This window comes from Xyrauchen texanus, chromosome 1, assembly GCF_025860055.1.
Source record: "Xyrauchen texanus isolate HMW12.3.18 chromosome 1, RBS_HiC_50CHRs, whole genome shotgun sequence".
NCBI lineage: Eukaryota > Metazoa > Chordata > Actinopteri > Cypriniformes > Catostomidae > Xyrauchen > Xyrauchen texanus.
In genome coordinates this window covers 22,064,187-22,086,702 of record NC_068276.1, presented here as the reverse complement: position 1 = coordinate 22,086,702, position 22,516 = coordinate 22,064,187, and the positions used below count along the sequence as shown (strand labels likewise).

The 22,516-nt window shown below is 39.9% G+C and overlaps 2 protein-coding genes across 7 annotated transcripts in view; both read right to left on the bottom strand.

Annotated features, from left to right (window-relative positions):
- Window positions 1-4,892, bottom strand: part of mark2b (MAP/microtubule affinity-regulating kinase 2b) — a 77,876-nt gene extending 72,984 nt beyond the window's left edge. For all 6 annotated transcript variants that reach the window (XM_052134754.1, XM_052134836.1, XM_052134915.1 and 3 more), the window contains exon 1: window positions 3,958-4,892. In XM_052134754.1, the coding sequence (XP_051990714.1) occupies window positions 3,958-4,008 (51 nt within the window). In that variant the 5' untranslated portion in view covers window positions 4,009-4,892. The remainder of the gene's footprint in view (window positions 1-3,957) is intronic.
- A 294-nt stretch (window positions 4,893-5,186) lies between these two features.
- On the bottom strand, window positions 5,187-22,225 carry krcp (kelch repeat-containing protein). The gene is made up of 13 exons (XM_052135310.1): window positions 22,086-22,225; window positions 19,910-20,071; window positions 19,753-19,825; window positions 12,963-13,022; window positions 12,588-12,849; window positions 12,366-12,497; window positions 12,089-12,276; window positions 11,639-11,835; window positions 10,919-11,010; window positions 8,877-8,931; window positions 8,565-8,662; window positions 8,315-8,409; window positions 5,187-5,804 (listed from the first exon to the last, which is right to left on the bottom strand). The coding sequence occupies exons 1-13, from the start codon at window positions 22,145-22,147 to the stop codon at window positions 5,670-5,672; spliced, it is 1,611 nt and encodes a 536-aa protein (XP_051991270.1). The 5' UTR covers window positions 22,148-22,225; the 3' UTR covers window positions 5,187-5,669.
- Window positions 22,226-22,516: the final 291 nt, after the last annotated feature.

The following is a 22,516-nucleotide window of genomic DNA, read 5'->3' as shown; positions in this document are numbered from 1 at the left end:
CACAAAACTATAAACTCAAAATGAAATGGTATTAGCAACCCATTTATCTTCCTTAATGTGATGTAAAGAGCTGTTCAGGTTGTAGTCCAGAAACCCAGAATGCAACTGGTATTTTCAAGACATGGGTTTTGATTATGGCAATTTTATATATCCGAGTAAAATAAGGCCTGTGGTTAAAATTACTTGGAGACTTTCACATTTAGTTCTAGTACATAAATTACAAACATTCATAACTCAAATTAATTTAGAAGCAACTAGGTGTGTGAATCTTCACTGGCCTCACGATTGCATTTATAATCGTTAAAGGGTAACGATTCGATTATAAAATGATTCTCGATGCATCTTGTCCTTCAATATCTATCTTTTTTCAGTTTCTTCAATATTTTTTTTTACTCTATTTTTTTCTCTCTTTCAGCTTTTTAATGAATCACATTACAAAAACTGGCCTTTTACATTCAGTATGAGCTGTGAACAAAACATGGAACATCCACAAGATAAAAAAAAAATGCTTCTATAGTTTAAAAGTGCATCTCAAGTTTCTTTAAAACCTTATAAAAAAATCTCCATCAAAACACACTGAATACTATAACTTCATCTGATGATATTATTATTTTAATTAATCATTTTTAAAATCATCATTTAATAGTATTTCATTATTATTTAAAATTAAGAAGAAAAAAATTAATGAAAACATCGACATCTCCCGTACCGCTGCCTCGTCATTATTTTCTTGTGTTATCCCCAGTTGTGTGCACATCAGTGCAATTATGGGTGCGAGATCGTCTTTTGTTTGTTGGCTTCTTATCACAAACAAATTCTCCCGTTGATATGTGCGTGGGTTTGTGAAAGGATGTCGGGATTGTAGTTTAATTTGGGCAACAAACGGTCGTGCGTTTGATACAGCTGGTCTGCAAACAGTCGTGTTTGTGCACTTGGCTTTAGTGTACGCACTTAACTCGCATCTCTGATTCCAAATTTGTCTTTGGCACGCACCACTGCTCTGCCGTGATTTAAACTGAACTCAGAATCTATTTTGAGAATCGATACAGAATAGTTCGAGTATGAATCGCTGAAACGATTTTTTCCAACAGCTCTAGAAGCAAGTTTTTTTTTTTTTTTAAATACATGTTGCCATCACAATGCTAATTAAGGACTAAAACTGCCATGAGCATGGAAGCTACATGCTTTATGAAATTGTTGTCCTTATTTAGCGACGAGACAGCAACATGAATTAAGACACAAAATTTTCAAAATCCACAATTCAGGTAAGAATTGATTAAAATCACAAAAAGTCAACGTTCAGTGGCAAGTTAAAGGCAGACATGAATGAATGGATCGTCAATTCCCCTGGCACCACTAGCACCCTGGAAGCTGAAGGTCATGTTCACATTCAGCAATACCTACAATGGTAGCCTAAAACAATGCCTAAATAGCTTTTTGGCTATTGAGTAACATTATTTTCCCTGCCCCTGTGGCCTATGCCCAGCTGAAAAGGAAAGTTGTTTTCAGAGGCGGAGCAATTTATTAGGCTACATTTTGATGTGCCATACATAGAATGTTAATAAGGTCAAGTTTGATTTTGAGTTGACCTGAACCTCATGGAGACTTCTTAATCCAGATAATTTATCTAAATAAAAGCACCTATGGGTCAGAGGATAAGAAACAGGTGAAGGGATCTCTCTCTAAATCAGTGTTTGAGGGTGCTGGGATTCCAGTGATCTGTAATACTAGCCTGTGGTGACAGGTCACAGTACTAGTAAGGTGACACACTGAGCTACTGAGGACAAGGAAACCCTGTGTTCACAATTATCAGGGTGTTGTGCGTTTCAGAAATGGATGCCACAATGCTGGTGAGCAGAGTGAGATTTGATAGGGCCAAGCTAAACAGTCCTCTGCAGGCTAAACCTGGCTTCAGTGGAAAACCCCTAGTTTCATCCACATGGACTAACACAAACATTTCAATACAAGTGTTTATCCTTTGCTAAATAAAACACTGAAAATGAAAGCTCAAATTCCCAGAGATGCAAAACATTGCCCAATTTATGAACACAAATATACATGCAGCCTGTGTTCCATGTCCCATTTTTTATGCAAAGAATCCTTCGCTGCTCCTGAACAAGCCTGTGGTGGATAATGCAAAATAACAATTTTTTTATACCTCTCCTCCTACATAGAAGGCCAAACTCACCCACAACCTCACTAGTATGATTAACACCACTGATTCATCCCTTCACACTCGTTTGCTAAAACACACTCTGATAAAGGGGTTAGAGATCTGAGGGCAACCAGGGAGATGGGATAAAGTCCCTTTCTCTTTGTTAAGCCACACACACTTTTAGTGCTGCCTAACTTCCGTATTGCATGAAGAGTAGTCAGCATTAGTCACACTGGCATGAGTTATTAATGAGCACTGGATCGGTCCTCCTCACACTGAATGGCTCAATGTTGCATCCTCTGGTGCTTACACTGCAATCTTTGCCTTATCACAATAAGAGGGGCAAGAGTCAGAGAGATAGACTATCTCTATAAAGCTATTCTCTGTGCCTGCCTGCCTTTGTGGTTTCCAAGCAAATTCACTACATGTTGACTGAAAACATATTTTCCCCATAGATAGTAGTGGTTTAAAGGGGTCATCACACGACTTGTTTTATTTTAATATGTTCCTTGAGTTTTGCTAAGGATAATAAAGTTTTTCGCACAAAACAGTCATATATTTGTAAAACATTATCATTTTCCACCCTCATACTGACCGTGGGTCAGAAACGCTCTGTTTTGCTGCTGCTTCTCATTTAAGACTTCACAGTAAATGCCCACTGTTGTGATTGACTCTCTGCTCTTGACTGACCTGCTCTCTCCTGGTCATCTTAATGTTAACCGGTATTGGGCGGGTCTATGGAAGTAATACGTTTAAGTAGGTGTTGATGTGTTGTAGTGGAGGCGGTCAGATGCAAATGTCTTCCTAAGTGTGACATCACAATGGGGAGGAAGAATGAGTCCTTTTGGCAGCTTGGTTTAGAGCCAAGGTTTTCAAATGGGGAGGCACGCTTCCCTAGAGGGGTGCCAGAGTATGCCAGGGGAGGCGTGGAGAATGGAGGATAAATTCACCAAATAAAATCAAAAGATAAATACAATAAAAATTGTATGTAAGGATAATTATAATACTGTTAATATCGAGAGCACATGCATGCGAAAGCGCATCCATGTACCAATTTGCACGAGCGCAAATCTCTCCGCTCGCACGCAGACATCCCTCGCTCTTGCACAAAACTGGACACGAGCTCTTAAACTGCTCTATGAAATCTCCCTGTTCTCGCTCAGTTAAATAATCCCATTGTCATGAGAGACAGATTTTTTTTTTTATAAAAAAGTAATGCAAAATACGGTTTCATATTATTAACAGAAATAATTCTAGCCATTGTTTGACACATTACCAATTGAGTCTGTCAGTCAGATTAAGGTTATTGATCATAATTGGTCAATTGCTCCAACACCTGTAATATGAATTTTGATAGAATTACACTAGAGGAAAACACCTGATACAACTACAAATAAGTGGCCAGAATGTACTGCTGTTTTATATTTTTTGACATTTAGCAAAGGGGGGGTGCAGTCTTGTACATTTTCTCAGATGTGGGGGCTAACTGTTCAACTTTGAAAACCCCTGGTTTAAAGAAAAGCTCTTTTTGCAGTGATGAGGAAGTTTTGAGTTCTGAAACTCAAGTGTGTTTTTATAGTACAATGAACACTTATAGGTTTATGGAGTTTAAGACATCTGCAGTCAGGAACATGAATCTACCCTTGAAAAGACTACACATTAACATGTTGAGGAAGTCATGTTGAGCAAAGACGACTCTCGCTGAACCCGTATTATCATTACTGACGAACACTTCAAAGTAAGGGAAGTCAAACTGAATGCAAGAAAAGACGTGTAACTGAGCAAAAGTGGGTGCATCTCACCTGTCCTGATGAATTCTCTATAACACCTACTCCTTGAGGTCGGCTTGACATTTTTGTCCCGGGGATTATCCAAAACAGACGGGAAAATATGCGTGGAAATGTGGCTTTCAGATGTGGACAAGCATTTATAAGCGGGTTGATAGAGGCTATTAGTGGTGGATCCCACGGAACATAGCTAGCTAGCCAGAACTAGCCAGGCAGACAGAGATCAACAAGTTGAAGCCCAACATTAGTCCATGTGTCCAAATGAGGAAACACTCGTATTTAGCTCTCCAGTTAAGACAAACAACAGTTTCTTGAATTTATGGAGAGACGTAACACTGATCTTACTTCAATTGATCATTGCTGGTTGATTCTCCGCCACATGAACAAGGCAAATAAACGTAACTTAAGTTTTTAAAAAACCAAACAAATCATGCAGTTTACTGCGTGGCATGTACACAGCGATATGAAGTGCTAGGCCGGTCAAAGAATCGGTTACAATTTTACCGACCATCAAAAACACAATAAGTGTCAAAAGGTGAAAACACCTCAGTCGTCAGTTTCAGATAAACGAAACAAACAGCGCTGGACTGAACACAGACGATAAGACAAAAAACCGCCGGGGCTGATGAGCATGAAGGACCAGGAGACGACAGCTGGATTTCAAAAACATTCAATCCGACAAAAGCCCCTCACGGTCTGTGGAACCGTCTTCCGCCACTCACGCGACCCCAGTGAGAGACTGGGCTTGAGTGAAAACAAACGTTTTGGGTTCGAGCTGAACGCAAGATCCAGAACAACCATCCAGTGTCAGGTAGTAAAATCCATGATTGCCTCAGGGCTTTGGTGAAAGGGACTGACGGGCTTCAGTGGAGGCGTATCGGCGTCGTACTGCGGCCGAGCTCCTCAAACGCTCATGCCCGATACCGGAACCAGCGCGAGAGCGAGCCAACATGGCCGATCTCCGGAGCGCGCAGAGGGGGGCTGGACGGGGAGGGGCGGCGGATCCGTGCTCAGATCCTCTAGGCGTCAGTCAACGCAAGTATACTGCGGTATTCGTTGCTGTGGACTTTTAACGTCGGGTGACATCAAGTGGTCGTTGCGCCCATAGACATAATAAATATGTCTATGGTTGCGCCTGTCAACATTTTTTCTTGCTTTCTTTCAAACCTGACACTCCACACACACAATACGTTCATGATAAATACAACGGAAGTATGCCATTAACTTGCGATAAGGCAGTTTATTCATTCAAGAAATATTTAATTGTCAACAGCTTTGATAATATTTACAGCTAAAACTCAAACGATTTTTATTTACATTAAAAAAAGACATTAAAGACAATTTTCAGAAATCAAATCTGAATCCCTCATAGTGTAAATAAAAATGAACGAGAGTGTGGGGGGGTTCATAAGCTGCCTGGGTCTTTTGCTCTAAACCACAGCCTACTCCTAATGGTCTTTAATCATTTTAATAACAGGCTTATTTCACACGTTTTTAGCACAGCCATAATATGAGGGACGTCCCATGGTTTGCGTACAAACAAATGCAATTAAATGATGACAATGCAAACAACTGAACAGAAGTCTCTATGGTCATTTGAATTTAAGATTCAGGTCATTTAAATACTCAAGCATCATCTCACACATAAAAAGCACAGCATAAAAGTAATGTAAAAAAAAGTGTGTGGTCACAGAGCCTTCTACGCATAAAACTCAATCCGGAAGAGTTTAGTCTAGTCTTAGCTCCTTCACTGGTGTTGTTATAAGGTCTGAAAAAAAGCTCCCTTCATTGTCACCTCCACCAAAAACCAGCAGTGTCTGTGGGGAAGACTCTGAAAAGTCCTCCAGCTCATCTCTAGATGCCTTTAAAACAAAAATATGCAAACAATAAGAGTTATAATATACAGTTGTAGTTATTTATATTTTAGACAGCATGTACACACACACACCACAATTTTTCATTACAACTGTCCACTCAAATTATCCATGGCATTATCTTTTAAAAAAAAAAAAAAAAAACCTTCACAGTATGTTTTTGCACATTACTGTATTCAACTTATTCAGCGCTCCGCTCTTCCAGATTTGTCATCAAACTTCTTGTTTGTATTGAAGGTACTGAAGAGTCAGTCAAAATGATTGCATGCGAGACCACAAATTCTGATGAATTGATGGTGATAGTCTACAGCACCCCTTTCCTACATGAAAATACTAATAGTGAGGTGATTTGCCATCACTGTTTTTTTGACACCACCAGACCCAGGAAATTGGACCTGGCTGATCACATTCAGGCAATTACAACACACAGCACTTTACAAGCATTTAATCATTATAAATGTACTTCTGCTCAATTTGTAGCAGAAGTACATGTTTTTATGACATCCCCTGAACACTTTTAAATAACCTTTAGCCTGCAAAATCCACTTCACTAGCTAATTACACTTTGACATGAACATCATAGATATTTATATATAGAAACCGCTAGACCGGAAGTTCAAGACAACATTTTCAAGATGGTTGCGCACTAGTTTATAAGGTGCATAAGGAGAGTATGCGGAGAGGCAATACTGAAACAGAAAGGATCATATGGGTTTTCAGACTTTTCCATCTTTTACTCTTATAATTAGTTCTTGTGGTGTTGAGGAATAATAGTAATAATCCTGCTTATACCTCACCGTAACTGGGTGGGCCAAGTTTCTGAACACAATAGCCACTGATGAAAAGTATTGGCAGTGACATGAATTGTGTTTCGCAAAGTTTTCTGCTTCAGTTGTTGTGGTGTTGATTCACAATGTTTCTAGATTATTGTGCAGAGTGAACAGATGCATTTTAAATAATTGCAAAATGCTTCATTGGCCAAACAAAAATAACTTAAAATCACAACACCCAAATTTCACAGTTTTTTGGTCCTAGCACAAAATGACCAGCTAACATCATTTCACTAATCATATCAGCATCACCTGGGAAAGTGTGAACAAGTACTAGTCAGGTGAAATCAATCTATCATTCTGACTGGATTATAAGAGCAGACTGATTGCTATAAAAGGAGGGAAGAAGTGCTTCCAATCATTGTGTTCTTGTTTGCAATGGTTACCTCTTAAGTAAGATGTGCAACCATCATCGCTTTGCATCAAAATGGCCGCACATGCAAGGAAATTACTGCAAAGAATATTGCACCTGAAAGAACCATTTACTGGATCATCAAGAACTTCAAGGAGAGAGGTTCAACTGCAGTGAAGAAGGCTTCAGGCCCAGAGTGTCACCTGTGGCGTCAGCAACGGAATTGGGTCACCACCAGTGCAGAGCTTTCTCAATATTGGGTGCAGGTTGGTGTGAGTGCATCTGTACGCACAGTGAGGCGAAGACTTTTGGACAATGACCTGGTGTCAAGAAGGGCAGCAAAGAAGCCACTTCTCTCCAAGAAAAACATCAAGGACAGACTGAAATTCTGCAAGAAGTACAAGGATTGGACAGCAGTATACTGGTGCAAAGTTATTTTCTCTGATGAAGCCCCCTTCTGACTGTTTGGGACATCTGGAAAATCGATAGTCTAGAAAAGGTGAACGCTACCATGAGTCCTGTGTCATGCCAGCAGTGAAGCATCCTGAGACCATCCATGTGTGGGGTTTCTCACAATTCTGCCCAAAACCACGGCCACAAATAAAGAATGGTATCAAAACGTCCTGCAAAAGCAACTTCTCCCAACGATCCAGGAGCAATTTGGTGAAGATCCGTGCATTTTCCAGCATGATGAAGCACCATGTCACAAGGCAAGTGTGATAATAAAGTGAATAAAAATCATTACATTGAAATTTTGGATAAGTGGCTAGGCATCTCCACGGATCCCATTGAGAACCTGTGGTCAATCCTCAAAAGGCAAGTGGACAAGCAGAAGCCCACAAATTGTGATCAACTCTGAGCACTAATAAGTCAAGAATGGATCACCATCAGTCAGGATTTGGCCCAGAGGCTGATGTCCAGCATGCCAGAGCGAATTGCAGAGGTTATGAAGAACAAGGGTCAACACTGTAAATATTGACTCTTTGCATATATTGAGTGTTTGCTAATAAAAGCCTTTAAAACTCATGAAATGCTTATCATTGTTTTCCAGCATAGAAACATGTGAAAAAATAAATTACAAATACTGATGCAACAAACTTTGCAACAATGTATGTCACTGCCAATACTTTTGGCCACGGCTGTAAATGTATGTTGTCATATGTTCATGTTTCCGATTGTATCGTTTTTGCAGCCTGTTTTCTATAAATGGTATTTTTTTCCACTAAGGAAGTTGAGTCTTCCAAGTTAACCAAACTCTTTTCTCAAAAGATCCAAGGAAAATTTGATTACTCATGACTTTTTACATTTTGAAGTACCTTTTTGCATGTGGTTGGCATGGTAATGACAGAATGTCCAGTTCGGGGTACAGAATTCAGCTGGGGCAGAGTCAGAGAAGACCAGCTACTAGTGTCTGGAAGAAAAAAAAAAAAAAGTAACAAAACACTGCAATGAAGTTCAGAAAATATGAAAAAAAAAAAAAAACTACAAAAAGTAGAAATGCGAAAATACCCAAATATAGCAGTAGTGGATGGAACCTGAGCATTTAGACAACATTTTATGTCTTACCTGTGTTGAAGAGGAATGCGTCACCCAGTGCGTGGTTCCCATTGTAGCCCCCATGGACCAGGAAACTGTGGTCTGAGAGAACAGCACAGCCATGCCAGCTGTGATACAACAAGGGTCAGAGGTCAAGCTCTAAATGTGATATTTTAAACTCATGATCTGCACAAATTATTATTACAAAAGACAAATGCTTAAAATGCACAAAGCGGTAACATTTTGTTTGGTTTTGAGAACACCTTTTTAAAGAACAGAACTGTAATTTTTTTTGTCTTTGATTAATGCAAGAGTTAAATGCCTGTGTCACATTTTAAGTACCTTCTGGGAGAGGGGGCTGTTCCACTTGTCTTCATGGCAGAAAACTCCATCAAGCCTACGTGTGACAATGTGATGTTTTAACTGTATAATCGGCTATTTATAGAGCACTTCAGTAATTAATGTGTGCAAACAGTACAAATCATACAACACATGTATGCAGAAAACAAATACCAGGCTTCATAATGAATGAAAGTGTAGCCACCTCAGGGTGAAAAAAGTGCAGAACAGTTGATAAATGACACTCCACTGCACTACAACATGCAAGTCTGGTAGACTTTGTCTCAGGCAACAGAAATTAAGTGACTTATTTGAGTGTGCTTCAAATGACCATTTAGATGTTAGTACAAGTACAAATAACTGATTGTCACCATATAGTGAGAAACCAACCAGAAGCAGAATCAATGAGGTAACATTTAAGGTTACAATAAGGTGGTATTTAACATAAGTTAACATGAACTAACAATGAGCAATACTTTTACAGCATTTATTTACTAGAGGTGTGAATCTTCACTGGCCTCACGATTCAACTCAAAGGGTAACGATTCGATTATAAAACGATTCTCGATGCATCTTGTCCTTCAATAACTTTTTTTTCAAAATATATTTTTTACTCTATTTTTTCCCTTTCAACTTAATTGAAAGGGAAAAATAATATACAAAAGTAATACATTTTAAAAAAAAAAACACCAACATCTCCCGAACTGCTGCCTCGTCATTATTTTCTTGTTTTTCCCAGTTGTGTGCATATCAGTGCAATTATGGGTGTGAGATCGTCTTTCATGTTGTTTGTTGGCTTCTTATCACAAACAAACTCTATGTGCGTTGTTTGTGAAAGAATTGTAGTTTAATTGGGGCACAAACGGTCATGTGTTTGATACAGCTGGTCTGCAAACAGTCGTGTTTGTGCACTTGACTTTAGTGTATGCACTTAACTCGCATCTTTGTATTCACATCTGTCTTTGGCATGCACCACTGCTCTGCCGTGATTTAAACTGAACTCAGAAATGATTCTGATTCTTTTGAGAATCGATTCAGAATCATTTGAGTATGAATCGCGATGCATCGCTGAAACAAATTTTTCCAACAGCTATATTATTTACATTTGTTCACATTGAATTCAACATATACCAATACATTTTTAAATTAAAAGTTGCATATAACATTAGTTAGTGCATCATGAACTAACAATGAATGAACATTTGTATTTTCATAACTTAACATTAAATGGAATAGTTCTCAATAGTTAAAAAAAAAATAATAAATGAAAATTCTCTTGTCATCATCAAGTCACCCTCATGCCATCCCAGATGTGTATGACTTTCTTCTGCAGAACACAAAGATTTTTAGAAGAATATTCCAGCTCTGTAGGTCAACACAATGTGAATGATGGCCAGAACTCTGAAGGTCCAAATTTCACAGAGGCATCATTAAAATAATTCTTAAGACTCTAGTGGTTTAATCAATGTCTTCTGAAGCAGTCCAATTGGTTTCGGGTGAGAACAGACAAAAATGTAATTCCTTTATCACTATAAATCTTGACAGCAGATACCAACCCGAGCTTGTAATCAAGCTTGAAATATGATCGTGCCTAGAGACTGCAACGGCAAGATGTACAGTGAAAAAAAAAAAGTTATGTTTTTGTCTGTTCTCACCCAAAACTGTCTGGATAGCTTCAGAAGACATTGATTGGAGTCACTGGATTACTTTCATACTGCCTTTGTGATATTTGGACCTTGAGAGTACTGGTCACTATTCTCTTGCATTGTATAAGCGGAAATATTCTTCTAAAAATCTTAATTTGTTTTCTGCAGCAAAAAAAAAGTTATACACATCTGGGATGGCATGAGGTGAGTACATGATATGAGAATTTTCATTTTTGGGTGAACTTTCCCTTCAACCAAGACAAAATAATTGTTTAAAACATTTCAGTTCATTTTAAGCTCATGATAACTTATGCATTTACTAGTGTTAACAAATGCAACCGTTTAGTAAAGTGTTAACAATAAAGAAAACTTGAAAAGATTAATTGTTGCAGTGTTTACCAAGGTCTAGCATGAACATGTCATTGAAGCAGACAGGGGTGTCCCATCCTCCAAACACAAAAATCCTCCCCTGCATCACACATGCGGAGTGACTGTGCAAAAGAATTAAAATCAAAGTCAAAAACAATACATCTAACCTGTACGGCAAAAAAATAGGATTATAACATTACAATCAATCACATCCTACTTTATATTAAAGGGGTCATGACATGCATTTATTATTATTTCAATATGTTCCTTGAGATACACTTATAATATTAGTCAAGTTTGTTTTGCACAAAAGTCATATATTTGTAAAACATGATCATTTTCCACCCTCATTCTGACCCTCAGTTTTGGTGCTGCTTTACCTTTAAGACTTGCCAGTAACTATTGAGCAGGGCTACGGAAGTAAAACGGTATAGCAGTCATTGACGTATTGTTGATGTGTCGGTGAGATGCACATGTCTTCCACAGAGTGACATCACAATGTGAAGGAAGTAGAGAATGAGTCATTTTGGCAGCTTGGATTCAACAAAAGCTCTTTTTGCAGTGACAAGGAAGTTTTGAGTTCTGAAACTTACAGTATGTTTTTGTAATACAATGACCTCTTATATGTTAAAAGATCAAGGAAAATTTGATTCCTCATGTCATGACCCCTTTAACATGCATATCAAAATGTTGCTAAAACAATTGGATTAGCTTGCACTGCTTTGATTTCAAGAGGGTGACTTGCAATACCCAGAGCGTGGAGCAGGCTTTTCACCATTGACAATGGGTTGATACCAGATGGCCATTTCAGGGTTAAAGATGTAGATGGAGTCACTGCAGCCATCTGGCTCTGGATGGGGGCGAGGAAACACTCCCCCAAACACGAAGAGCTCTCCCCGGAACATACTGCAGCTGTGGTAGGCCAGCGGAGGCACCTTACCCTGTGCCTAAAGGGGAAAATGAAAGTCAAGAGATTAATTTCAGTGTATACTGAAACCATTGACTGATGAGACTAACATATGGACGGTAAAGTGATGTCATGAAGAATTTGATTATTTACCATCTGATGTCTGTAGCACAAAGAAAAGCAAATATTATGAGTCTAGTCACATGCTACAATAATTCACAAATGGTCTGGGAGGCTTCTGAAAAGAACTGACAGGTGTTTATTGTTAAGCTTTGAATATACTTCAAACTAACCTCCACCAAAGTCCAGCGCCAGCTTTGGGTATCTAGGATGTGGACGTCATTGAACCATTTCTTATGCTTTGAGCCACCAAAAACAAAAATACGCTTGGATTCTGGGTCATAGGTTGCGGTGTGCCCAATGCGGGCCTCAGGAGTGGGTCCTTCTGCCAGGGTTTCTGCAGGTACCCAGGATAGATCCTCTAAAGAACATCAAGAGCAGAGTTATGTCTAACCAGATTTTGCATACAGTGAAGCATTACAAGAGGAGCGGAGTGTGAAAGGTGTCTACCTGTGCACAATTTCCAGATGGGATCTTTGCAGAACTGCTTTTTGGCACCTTGACCTCCAATCAAAATGGCTGTCTGATGATCAATGGGACAGACAGTCTGACCCCAACGGCCTGATGGCTTGCCTAATGGTGCTGTCAAAGAGAGTAACTATATTAACATCCTCTTCAATGGTAACCACATATACATGTGAAATTACAGTAACTTTGACAACGTTCACTCACCAGCCTGTGAGGAAGTTTTGGCCTGCTTGCCTTTAACTTTATGGCTTTGAGATGCAGAGGCAGCCACTTGCTCTTCTTTTGGAGAGAACAGACGTGTTTGTCGTCCTCTGGGATTGTTCTTTCCCCGTCTGTGAGGTGTTGCTTTTTCTGCAGCGTTAGGGCAAATGTTTTCCTTTCCTCGACCTTCATCCATCTCATCTTCCTCCTCTCCTGGTGATCTCTTCCTCTTGCTTGGGAGTGTTACAGAGACGGTGGGGTTGCACTTAAAAAAGCGAATTGATAGAAAACACTGCTGGTAAGTACCGGCAAACATCTTCGAGTGAGTCCAACTCAAGCAAGACAAAATGTGTGTAACAGGCTCATCTCATATCTCACCTCAGGAGTGCATTCCATCTGTGACAGAATCAGCAATGGATCCAACAAATCACTAGTGCCCTAAGGAAGAAAAAAAAGGATCATTCTTAAGTTTGCCATTTTGATTAGTTACACAACAGTCAATAAGACAGAGCTTAATTATGTTGGCTTGACAATGCCAACGTACAGTTATTCTGCAAACATTTTCAAACAGGTTTCTTCAAACATTTCTGACTGTAACTCCTCCAAGAGCTTTCAAGCTACATCCACCAGACACAGCACAGACCTCTTGGGCTGTTCAGGAATATAGTGTGCTACGTCTTTTAGCTGGTCGCACACCTGATGAGAAGCGTCATGGCGTGTGGCGGACATGACAAGGCACAGGTATCGCACATGTCGCTTCAATGTGGTGCAGGTGGCCATCCAAAGATGCAAACCGACAGATGTCAAGCGGCGGCGATGTGCATACTTTCATAGAAAACATTTATTTTTAATTTTAGAATGTGCCATGTCATCTGCCAGATGTGTTCGGTGTGACCCCCTTTAAAAAAATCTGGAAAATCCCATAGACTTACATTGACGGAATGTTCAGACAGGCCAATGGAATGCCCGCTAATTCAAACTTCAACTGTCAAAAAATTACAATTTATACAAAACCCAACAAAATGCCTTTCATTTTCTTTAAGTCTCTCTTGTTAACATGTTATTTCTCCTCTATTCTGTTCAGCTTTGCACAAAGTGCTTATACACTATTGGATACTGCACATCATGCCGGAGGTAGTGGAGTGAGAAGAACGGTGATGGTGGTTAAGTTAAACCTACCTGTGGACTAAATAAAGAGAATTAACTAAATAAACGTAGTGTTTATTTTGAATAACATTGGTAGCAGAGGACGGTTCAAGTATGACAGCCAGTTATAAAGTTCCACCAAAGTTTGATGAAGCCCGGCCATACGAGTGTTGGAAAATGAAGTTAATATCTGGACGCGGGTTACTGACCTCCCCAAAAAGAAGCAAGCCCTTGCTGTTGCCTTGGAGCTTGAGGGAAGAGCCTGTGAAATGGTGATGGAAATACCTGCGGATGATTTGGACAGTGATAATGGTATGGCAACTTTGATGGCAAAGCTGGACGGCGTGTTCCTCAAAGAGGAAAAGGATCACGCATATGAAGCCTATTCTTATTTTGGTGGCATAATGAAGAATAGTTCAGTTTCCATGGAGGACTATATTATTGATTTCGAACACCGATACAACCGGATGAAAAATATAATATGACGCTTCCGGATGCTGTGCTGGCTTTTAAGCTATTAGACACGGCATTTCTCGATGAAAAAACAGACAGCTAGCGTTGACGGCCTGCACAGAGTTGAACTTTCCCTCCATGAAGTCTGCTCTAAAAAGGAGTTTCGGAGTGAGAACGACAGGCTCGTCGAACGGAATACAAGTGAACCAGGACGTGGTGTTTTTCACAGAACAAAAGCACACAAGAGGAAAACGGAGCGCAACTTTCCAAAGTGGACAACTAAAGCAGCCATTACCAGGGACTAATCCAATTGATAAGTTCGGTAAGAGATCCAGATGTGCTATTTGCCAGTGTACATTTCATTGGGCGAAAGACTGTCCCCACAAGAAAACCGAACAAGTAAGAATAACGATATAGGAATGAGGAATGTAACATTACGAGATATTTATGACTGAATCGCTGGGATCATCCATTATTGACACTGCTTGTACCCGTACTGTGTGTGGGGAGAAATGGCTGGAAAACTAAATTGATGGTCTCACCCAAGATCAAGTGAACCAGCTGATGCAAACAGAAACTCCCAGTTGCAGACCATTTCGGTTCGGAGATGGGAATTTGGTGAAACTACCAGCTAAAATAGGACTGACAAAATGCCAAATTGAAACTGAAGTTGTTAAGGTTGACCCTCCACTTCTGCTGAGTAAAATGTCCCTGAAGAAGGCAGGGACTATTTTGGACATGGAGAAGGACAGTGCAGTGATATTCAAACAATCCATTCCTCTTGAATTTACTAGTTCTGGACATTACTGTGTCAATATCAGAGACAAAGAAACAAAAAAAGGCCAAACTGAAGAGGAAGTCCTAAAAGTGACAGATAATATGTCTCCAGATGAAAAACAAAGTCCTTCGGAAGCTCCATAAACAGTTTGGTCACATGTCGGCAGACAGGCTACAGAGGCTCATTCACAGTTCAGGAAATAACGACAAAGAATGCTATATTATCTTACAACAAATAGTATATGACTGTGAAATATGCCAGAAGTATAAAAAGACAAAGCCTGCTGTGGGATTGCCCTTAGCTTCAGAATATAACGAGACAGTGGTGGTGGATCTGCACGAGTTGGAGCCAGGTGTATGGTATCTCCACATCATCGATCACTTCACACGTTTCAGCGCTGGAAACATTGTGAAAACAAAGAAGTCATCTGAAATTGTCAATTCCTTCATTCACACTTGGATAAGTGTCCATGGCGCCCCCCAGAGGCAGTACAGTGACAATGGTGCAGAATTCAACAACGAAGAGATCAGAGACATGGCTGAAAACTTTAACATTGAGACAAAAACAACAGCAGGATACAGTCCCTGGAGCAACGGACTACTCGAGAGACATAATCAAATGCTCACTGAGATATTTCAGAAGGTCAAACGAGAAAATGGATGTGACTGGCACACTGCCCTTGACTGGGCCCTCATGGCTAAGAACAGTATGTTGAATGTTCATGGCTACAGTCCATATCAATTAGTGTTTGGACAGAATCCTAACCTTCCTTCTGTATTAGTTGATAAACTACCCGCTCTAGAAGGTACCACTATGAGTGCTAGAGTAGGAGAACACATTTCAGCTTTACATGCTTCTAGGAAAGCATTCACTGAAGCAGAGTCTTCTGAGCGGATAAGAAGGGCACTACGTAAGCAGCTCAGGCCTACAGATGACATGTATGTGACAGGAGACAAGGTATATTACAAAAGAGCAGACTGTCTTGAGTGGAAGGGACCAGGGGTAGTTATTGGTCAAGATGGAGCTGCTGTATTTGTAAGGGGACTCTTGTTAGAGTACATCAATCCAGGCTCTGTCATACAAACACACAGGATCAGGAATTTCAGGATAAGCAAACTGTACAAGACAACAGCTAGACAGCAAGTGAAAAAGGCAGCTTAAACAATGTAGCAGAAAGCTCAGATAATGAAGAAAACAGACAGTGAAAAGGAAATCATCAGTGACAGGGAAGTGAATACAGGAGAAGAGGTTCATCCAATTATAACACAAACTGAAACTGATCACAATGTTTGTGGTAACCCTGTATCTTCTACTGATGTGAAGTTAAAACCAGGACAGACCATAACATTCATGAAACAGGATGGTGGTGGTCTACAGAGAGCCAAGGTTTTAGGCAGAGCAGGCAAAGCCTCTGGGAAACATAAAAACTGGTTTAATCTGCAACATATTGAACCTAATGGCAGTGATGGTCAAAGGGAGTTTGTGGCTATGTCATGTGTTAAAGGGCACCTATTATGGAATTTTGAAAATTACCTTTCATGTAGTGTGTAACATAGATTTAAGTGAACAAAAACATCCTGCAAAGTTTTATATTTGAAAGTTCACCGTAAAAAAAGTTATTGTCTCTCAAAAGTAGGAGTCGACTCTGAGTCAATTTAATGAATCGTTTTTCCAATGAGTCATTTTCCTTTTCGTTGTGACATCAAGACGAAAAATTATCAAATTGGCCGCACCCACTCATTAGCGCACGAGACACCAGGAAAACTTGAAAACATCATGTCGACAACAAGACGCTGTGTTCTGAAGTGCATATCAAAAGCTGACCTTTTTTCACTGCCCAGGGACGAGCATGTGAAGAATCAGTGGCTAGAGTTTATATTTACAACTATACCACACAAGTATAGCCCGAACCTTGTGCTGCGTTCGCGTCATTTTAATGACGATTGCTTTACGAACATGAATGCTTTCAAGAGAGGATTCATGAGCCGGTTGATACTGAAGGAAGGTTCAGTACCAAGTTTATTTGGATCAGCTTCCTCCTCCGAATCACAACCTGTAAGTATTATTAATAATTGTTGCTTTTATGTGTTTTTTAGCATGCTTAATAAGTATTTGTGTGTGTTGTGTAAGTTACGCTCAGCGCAGCTTCTAGGTCTCCAATGTCAATTTTTTTTAAATATGTGAAATGTTTGTCGATGTTATTGGAGTTGTCATAAAGAATAGAGCAATAACTTTTAGTAATGCAGTGCTTTATCAATATGTTTATGCGTTGGGATAACGCAAACAATAACTGATTGGGTGTTTACCACTGAACTTTGGGCTATGATCGCTAACATAAATCAACTCAAATTCCTTCTCTGATTTTGATTTTTTTACTACAAAGCGGTGATGGGCGTTCTGTTTCTGACAATCTCTGCACAGAGTATACCAATCACAACTGACTGGGTCATCTGACCAATCACCGCAGATTAGCGTCACGCAAAGGAGGGGTTTGGAAAATGAGTCGTTGAACGAATCATTTGGGAGTCGGTGAGCAAATCAGGTAAACATAAATGCATATTATAAGACAACAAAAGTGTTTTTTGTCATTACATGCATGTAAAACTGTTGTTGGGGACTCCAAAACAATATTAGGAACATTTTAAATGCCATAATAGGTCAAATAAGGTTTAATAATCTTAACATTGAATCAACTGATAGGGAGAGTGATGCATTCATAACAAAAGATATTTCATTTGATGCAGCCAAACAGGATGAAATTATGAATTGGTACAAAAACAATGTTTTTTGATGAAGTTGATGATGCAGGTCAAAAATGTGTCTCTACCAGATGGGTCTGTAGTCTCAAAGAAACTCCCAATGGTATCATGCCCAAAGCACGACATGTTGCTAGAGGTTTTGAAGAGCTTAATATTCACGAGCTGCAGAAAGATTCTCCAACCTGTGCTTCTGACTCTCTGAGACTATTATTAGCAGTAATCTGTCAAAGTAAGTGGCATGACCATTCTATGGACATCAAATCTGGTTTCTTACAGGGTATGCAGTTGTCCAGAGAAATCTATGTCCAGCCCCCTCCTGAAGCTGGAAAGGAAAATATTCTATGGAAATATGTGTGTTTATGGCCTTGCAGATGCTTCATTGTATTGGTATAACAAGGTGAAAGAAATCATGCGGAGTACGGGTGGAAGAATGTCTCAAGTAGATCCAGCAGTATATTATTGGTTGGATGAACAGTGTAAGGTTACTGGAGTACTTGCATGTCATGTTGATGATTTTCTTTGGGCAGCCTCACAAAACTTCTCAACAGATGTGATTCCCATAAAGTCTGCGTTTCATGTTGGACGTGAGGAACTTGAAAATTTCTGCTATGTGGGAATGGACTTTGTTACTATTAATGGTTTAGTTCATGTACATCAGCACAGTTATATTGAAAACCTACAGCCTATTCGCCTGCAAGTAGTACGTATGGTGCAGAGAGATGCCTCTCTTAATGAGACGGAAAAAGAGCAGCTTAGGTCAAAAATAGGACAGATACTGTGGGTTGCAAAACAAACCAGACCAGACATTATGTTTGATGCAAGCAGCTTAGAGTCAAATATAAAAGATGCAACAGTCCAGTCTATTCACGAGACAAATAAGGTCATTAGAAAGCTTAAATCTGAAAATGTGACTCAAGTTTCAGCATTTGGGAAACAGTGATGCTCTGAACTTCATCGTTTTCAGTGATGCTTCCCTTGGAAATCTCCCTGATGGAGGTACATAAGGGGGAACATTGATTGGTCTCATGGGAGGAGGAGGGAAGTTTTCTCCTCTCTGTTGGCAATCTAAGAAATTTCGACGTGTAGTGAGGAGTACTCTGGCAGGGGAAACTCTGGCCCTGTCAGATGGAATAGACAATGCTGTTTTTCTGGCTACCCTCTTTTCAGAGCTCACAACTGGAAATGCTGAGCTGAATGCTCCTCTTTTGATCTGTGTGACGGACAATCACTCTCTGTTTGATGCCCTTAAGTCAACAAAACAGGTCACTGAGAAACGATTTAGACTGGAAATAAGTGGCATAAAGGAGCTCATACAGAGTAAAAGGATAAAGAAGGTACTCTGGTCAGACACAAAAACTCCACTCGCTGACTGTCTTACCAAAAAGGGAGCATCTGCTCTGGTACTATTGAAAGCACTCAGTGAAGGGCAGTGTTGTTATTGATAGCACTCAGTGAAGGGCAGTGTTGTTATTGATAGCACTCAGTTAAGGACTGTGGAGACTTTATAAAAAAAAAAAGAAAGGGGTGGGTACATATGAAAACACTAAATCACTTTCATTTGCATATGCTACAACAGTTTTGTTGCTTTGTTATATATGTTTTTTTTTTTTACATTTTTTGTTTTTGTTTAAAGTATAGGGAGATTGTTAACATGTTATTTCTCCTCTACTCGGTTCACCTCAGCACAAGGTGTTTATACACTATTGGATACGGCACGTCATGCCGGAGGTAGTTGAGTGAGAAGAATGGTGATGGTGGTTAAGTGAAACCTACCTGTGGACTAAAAGAGAATTAACTAAATAAACGTAGTATTTATTTTGAATAACATCTCTTTCTGATAGTTTACTATATAGCTAGCCCACTATTTGTCTTAGTGTAATGTCTGTATATAACCATACTTACAATTAAGACTAGTTTAAACTTTCAGACAAGGCTGTGTCAAGCCAATATTAAACAGACTGACAAACTTGAAAAACTTTACCTATCAAGTTCTATATACAATATATAAAGAATATTAATCTATATCTCTTACCTCAATGAGTTTGACTGTTAAGGTTGCTCCATTGGACCAGACACCATCCTTACAGGCATCCCATGACAGACATCTGAAGAGTACAAGGTAAACATTAGTAAGGGGTGCAAACTTTACAATAAACTCATTCTAGATGTAATGCAAGCAGTAACCTCACTTATTGAACGGTGTTAGTTTTCCCATAATAATCGGGACGTTCCTCTCATCAGCAAGTTCCACTGAAACAGAGTCTCTTTTTCCCCAGTCTCCTCTTGTGAACAGAACAATCTGCTGGACACAAGGCTGGATCTCAACTGACCTATGAAACCCATCTTGACAGCTGTGAGAGAGAAATTATTATAAATACAGTACCCTCACATAAGACACACCAACAGTACTGGTACTTTTCCCTTAGTAACTTTTTAGATGAGAAATCTAAAGAGGAACCGAACACCCAAGGAGAATTGTTCCCTGTTGTATTCGCACTCACAAAAGGAACCAATGTAGTGACGCCATCTATTTTCGGAAAACAAATTCTGACGTTATTTGCACACGCATTTCAATAGCAACGACAGCAAAATCAACACCACAGACAGAGGACGCCGGGATCAGAGCTACACTTGTGTTTGTTTAGGGCTGTTTTATACAAACTGTGGCTGCATCGGAAAATGTAGGCAGCTGCCTAATCAGTTAATGGGTACCACAACAGTGTTTTTTGATGAATGGAACCATCTGAACAATTTTAAAGGCACCTTATTTCATCCTACCTTCATCCATCCTTATACACCCTCCAAAGACAGTTGCAGTTTTCAGATGCAGCTTGTGTCTTCATGTCACAGGTTAAACTGGACTCGTGAGCCGTGTGTGGTGCTCTGTTCTGCAGACGGAGTGAGAGGAGAGACGAGGCGGCGAATGTGCTCTTTAACAGCACACACTGAACTCAGCGGACATGTTGAAAATGCACTATAAACCTATTTATCAACACAATCTTTTACAATAAAGGTTTTTGTGACTCTTCAATAATTACTGTCCTGAAATCCTCACTCATAGACTTAAAGACGGCATCTTGATGCAAGTTAACCACACAGTAACAGGCACATGATACTTCATGTGGAATGGGCGATTCTCTTTGGGACTTTGTTTGTTATATGTTATTTCTGTTAAAGGGAACTGTAAAATGAGCGCAATCCTCTGAGTAGCAGGCTAGTAGCAACTAGTTTGTTTATTAATGGTGGCTGTGGAGCTCCTCTCCCTTGACAATGCAGGTTTTTTTTTTACCAATCACAGGCTGCAGCACCTCCCACAGTGCCTATACACCCTAAAAAGTGTTTACCCTGGCGTAGGAGCTAAAAATCTGAATGAGCTTTATTGCCAAGTGTTCTCACGTACACAAGGAATTGGGTGATAGGAGAAATAAACTAAAGTTCCTCAGGTGCGAAAGCCTGAAAAGCACTAGTCCGTAGCAAGGTAATCTGGGCCCCCTGACTCTATATTGCTCTGGGCTTTCCTATTAAAAAATACAGTCTAGATTTGGTTGTGTGGCCCCCTGTACCTTTGGGCCCCTAGAATATTTACTACCTTTTACACCTCAAGCTACGGGCCTGTCCTGCAAAGTACCTAAAACAGGCTTTGTACCACCAATGGGAAAGGCCCCATAAAGCACACAAGTGAACGTTGAAAAGTCTGGCATATGACAGTTTAGCAGATTTTTATAAAAACATTTCTGTCTAGCATTGCGCTGTCTACATTTGCATGACAAAAAACACCAGATTATAAATGTGGCCTGGGTAGCTCAGTGAGTAAAGACACTGACTAACACACCTGGAGACACAAGAGCAAATCCCGGGAGTGCTGAGTGACTCCAGCAAGGTCTCCTAAGCAACCAAATGGCTCGGTTGCTAGGGTGGGTAGAGTCACATTGGGTCAACCTACTAATATATTTCGCTCTTGGTGAGGTGCATGGATGCTGCAGAGAATAGTGTGAAGCCTTCACACGCGCTCCGTCTCCGCAGTAACGCGCTCAACAAGCCACGTGATAAGATGCACGGATTGACGGTCTCAGACAGGGAGGCAAATGAGATTTGTCTTCCACCACCTGGATTAAGGCGAGTAACTACGCCACCACGAAGATTTAGAGTGCATTGGGAATTGGGGAGAAAACGGTAAAATATACAAACATACATAAATGTGTAACTATTTGAATACTTATATACATTTGCATGAGTCTATTTGAATCTTTTCAGCATGTGCAAAACATCTTGACCAAAGAAGCGTTAAAATGATCAAAGCCTGTCGTGAAAACGAATGGCTCCAATGCATTTGCTATTATGTTTGTTTATCTCAGGAACAATTACCTCAGAATACGCCGTGGTGGCTCATCTACTCCAAATACTGCATATATGCCAAAGTCCTCCATTTCAACACTTAAAGCGAAGCTCCAAATGAACCGATGCAAAAACGTAAATTTCCAATGTAAACTGGTTAACTTCAACAGGCAGAAGTTTAGCACCCGCCAAAGTGTTGCACAATAAAAATAAAGCTCGCGCCATCTGCGCTACATTGGACTCGTGAAGCTCAGCGATTGGATGAGTGGGTGGAGACAAAATCGAGTCGCCCAATCCTGCGGATTAGAGGAATGGGAACCTCTTCCTAGTGTTAAAAATGTTGATTGAATAACAGAGTCCACCAATGGATGAATGACTTCATAACAGGCGGGATGCCCACATTATCATTCTTGTGACGGTACAGGAAACATACATTTACTATAATTAAAATATGTATTGTA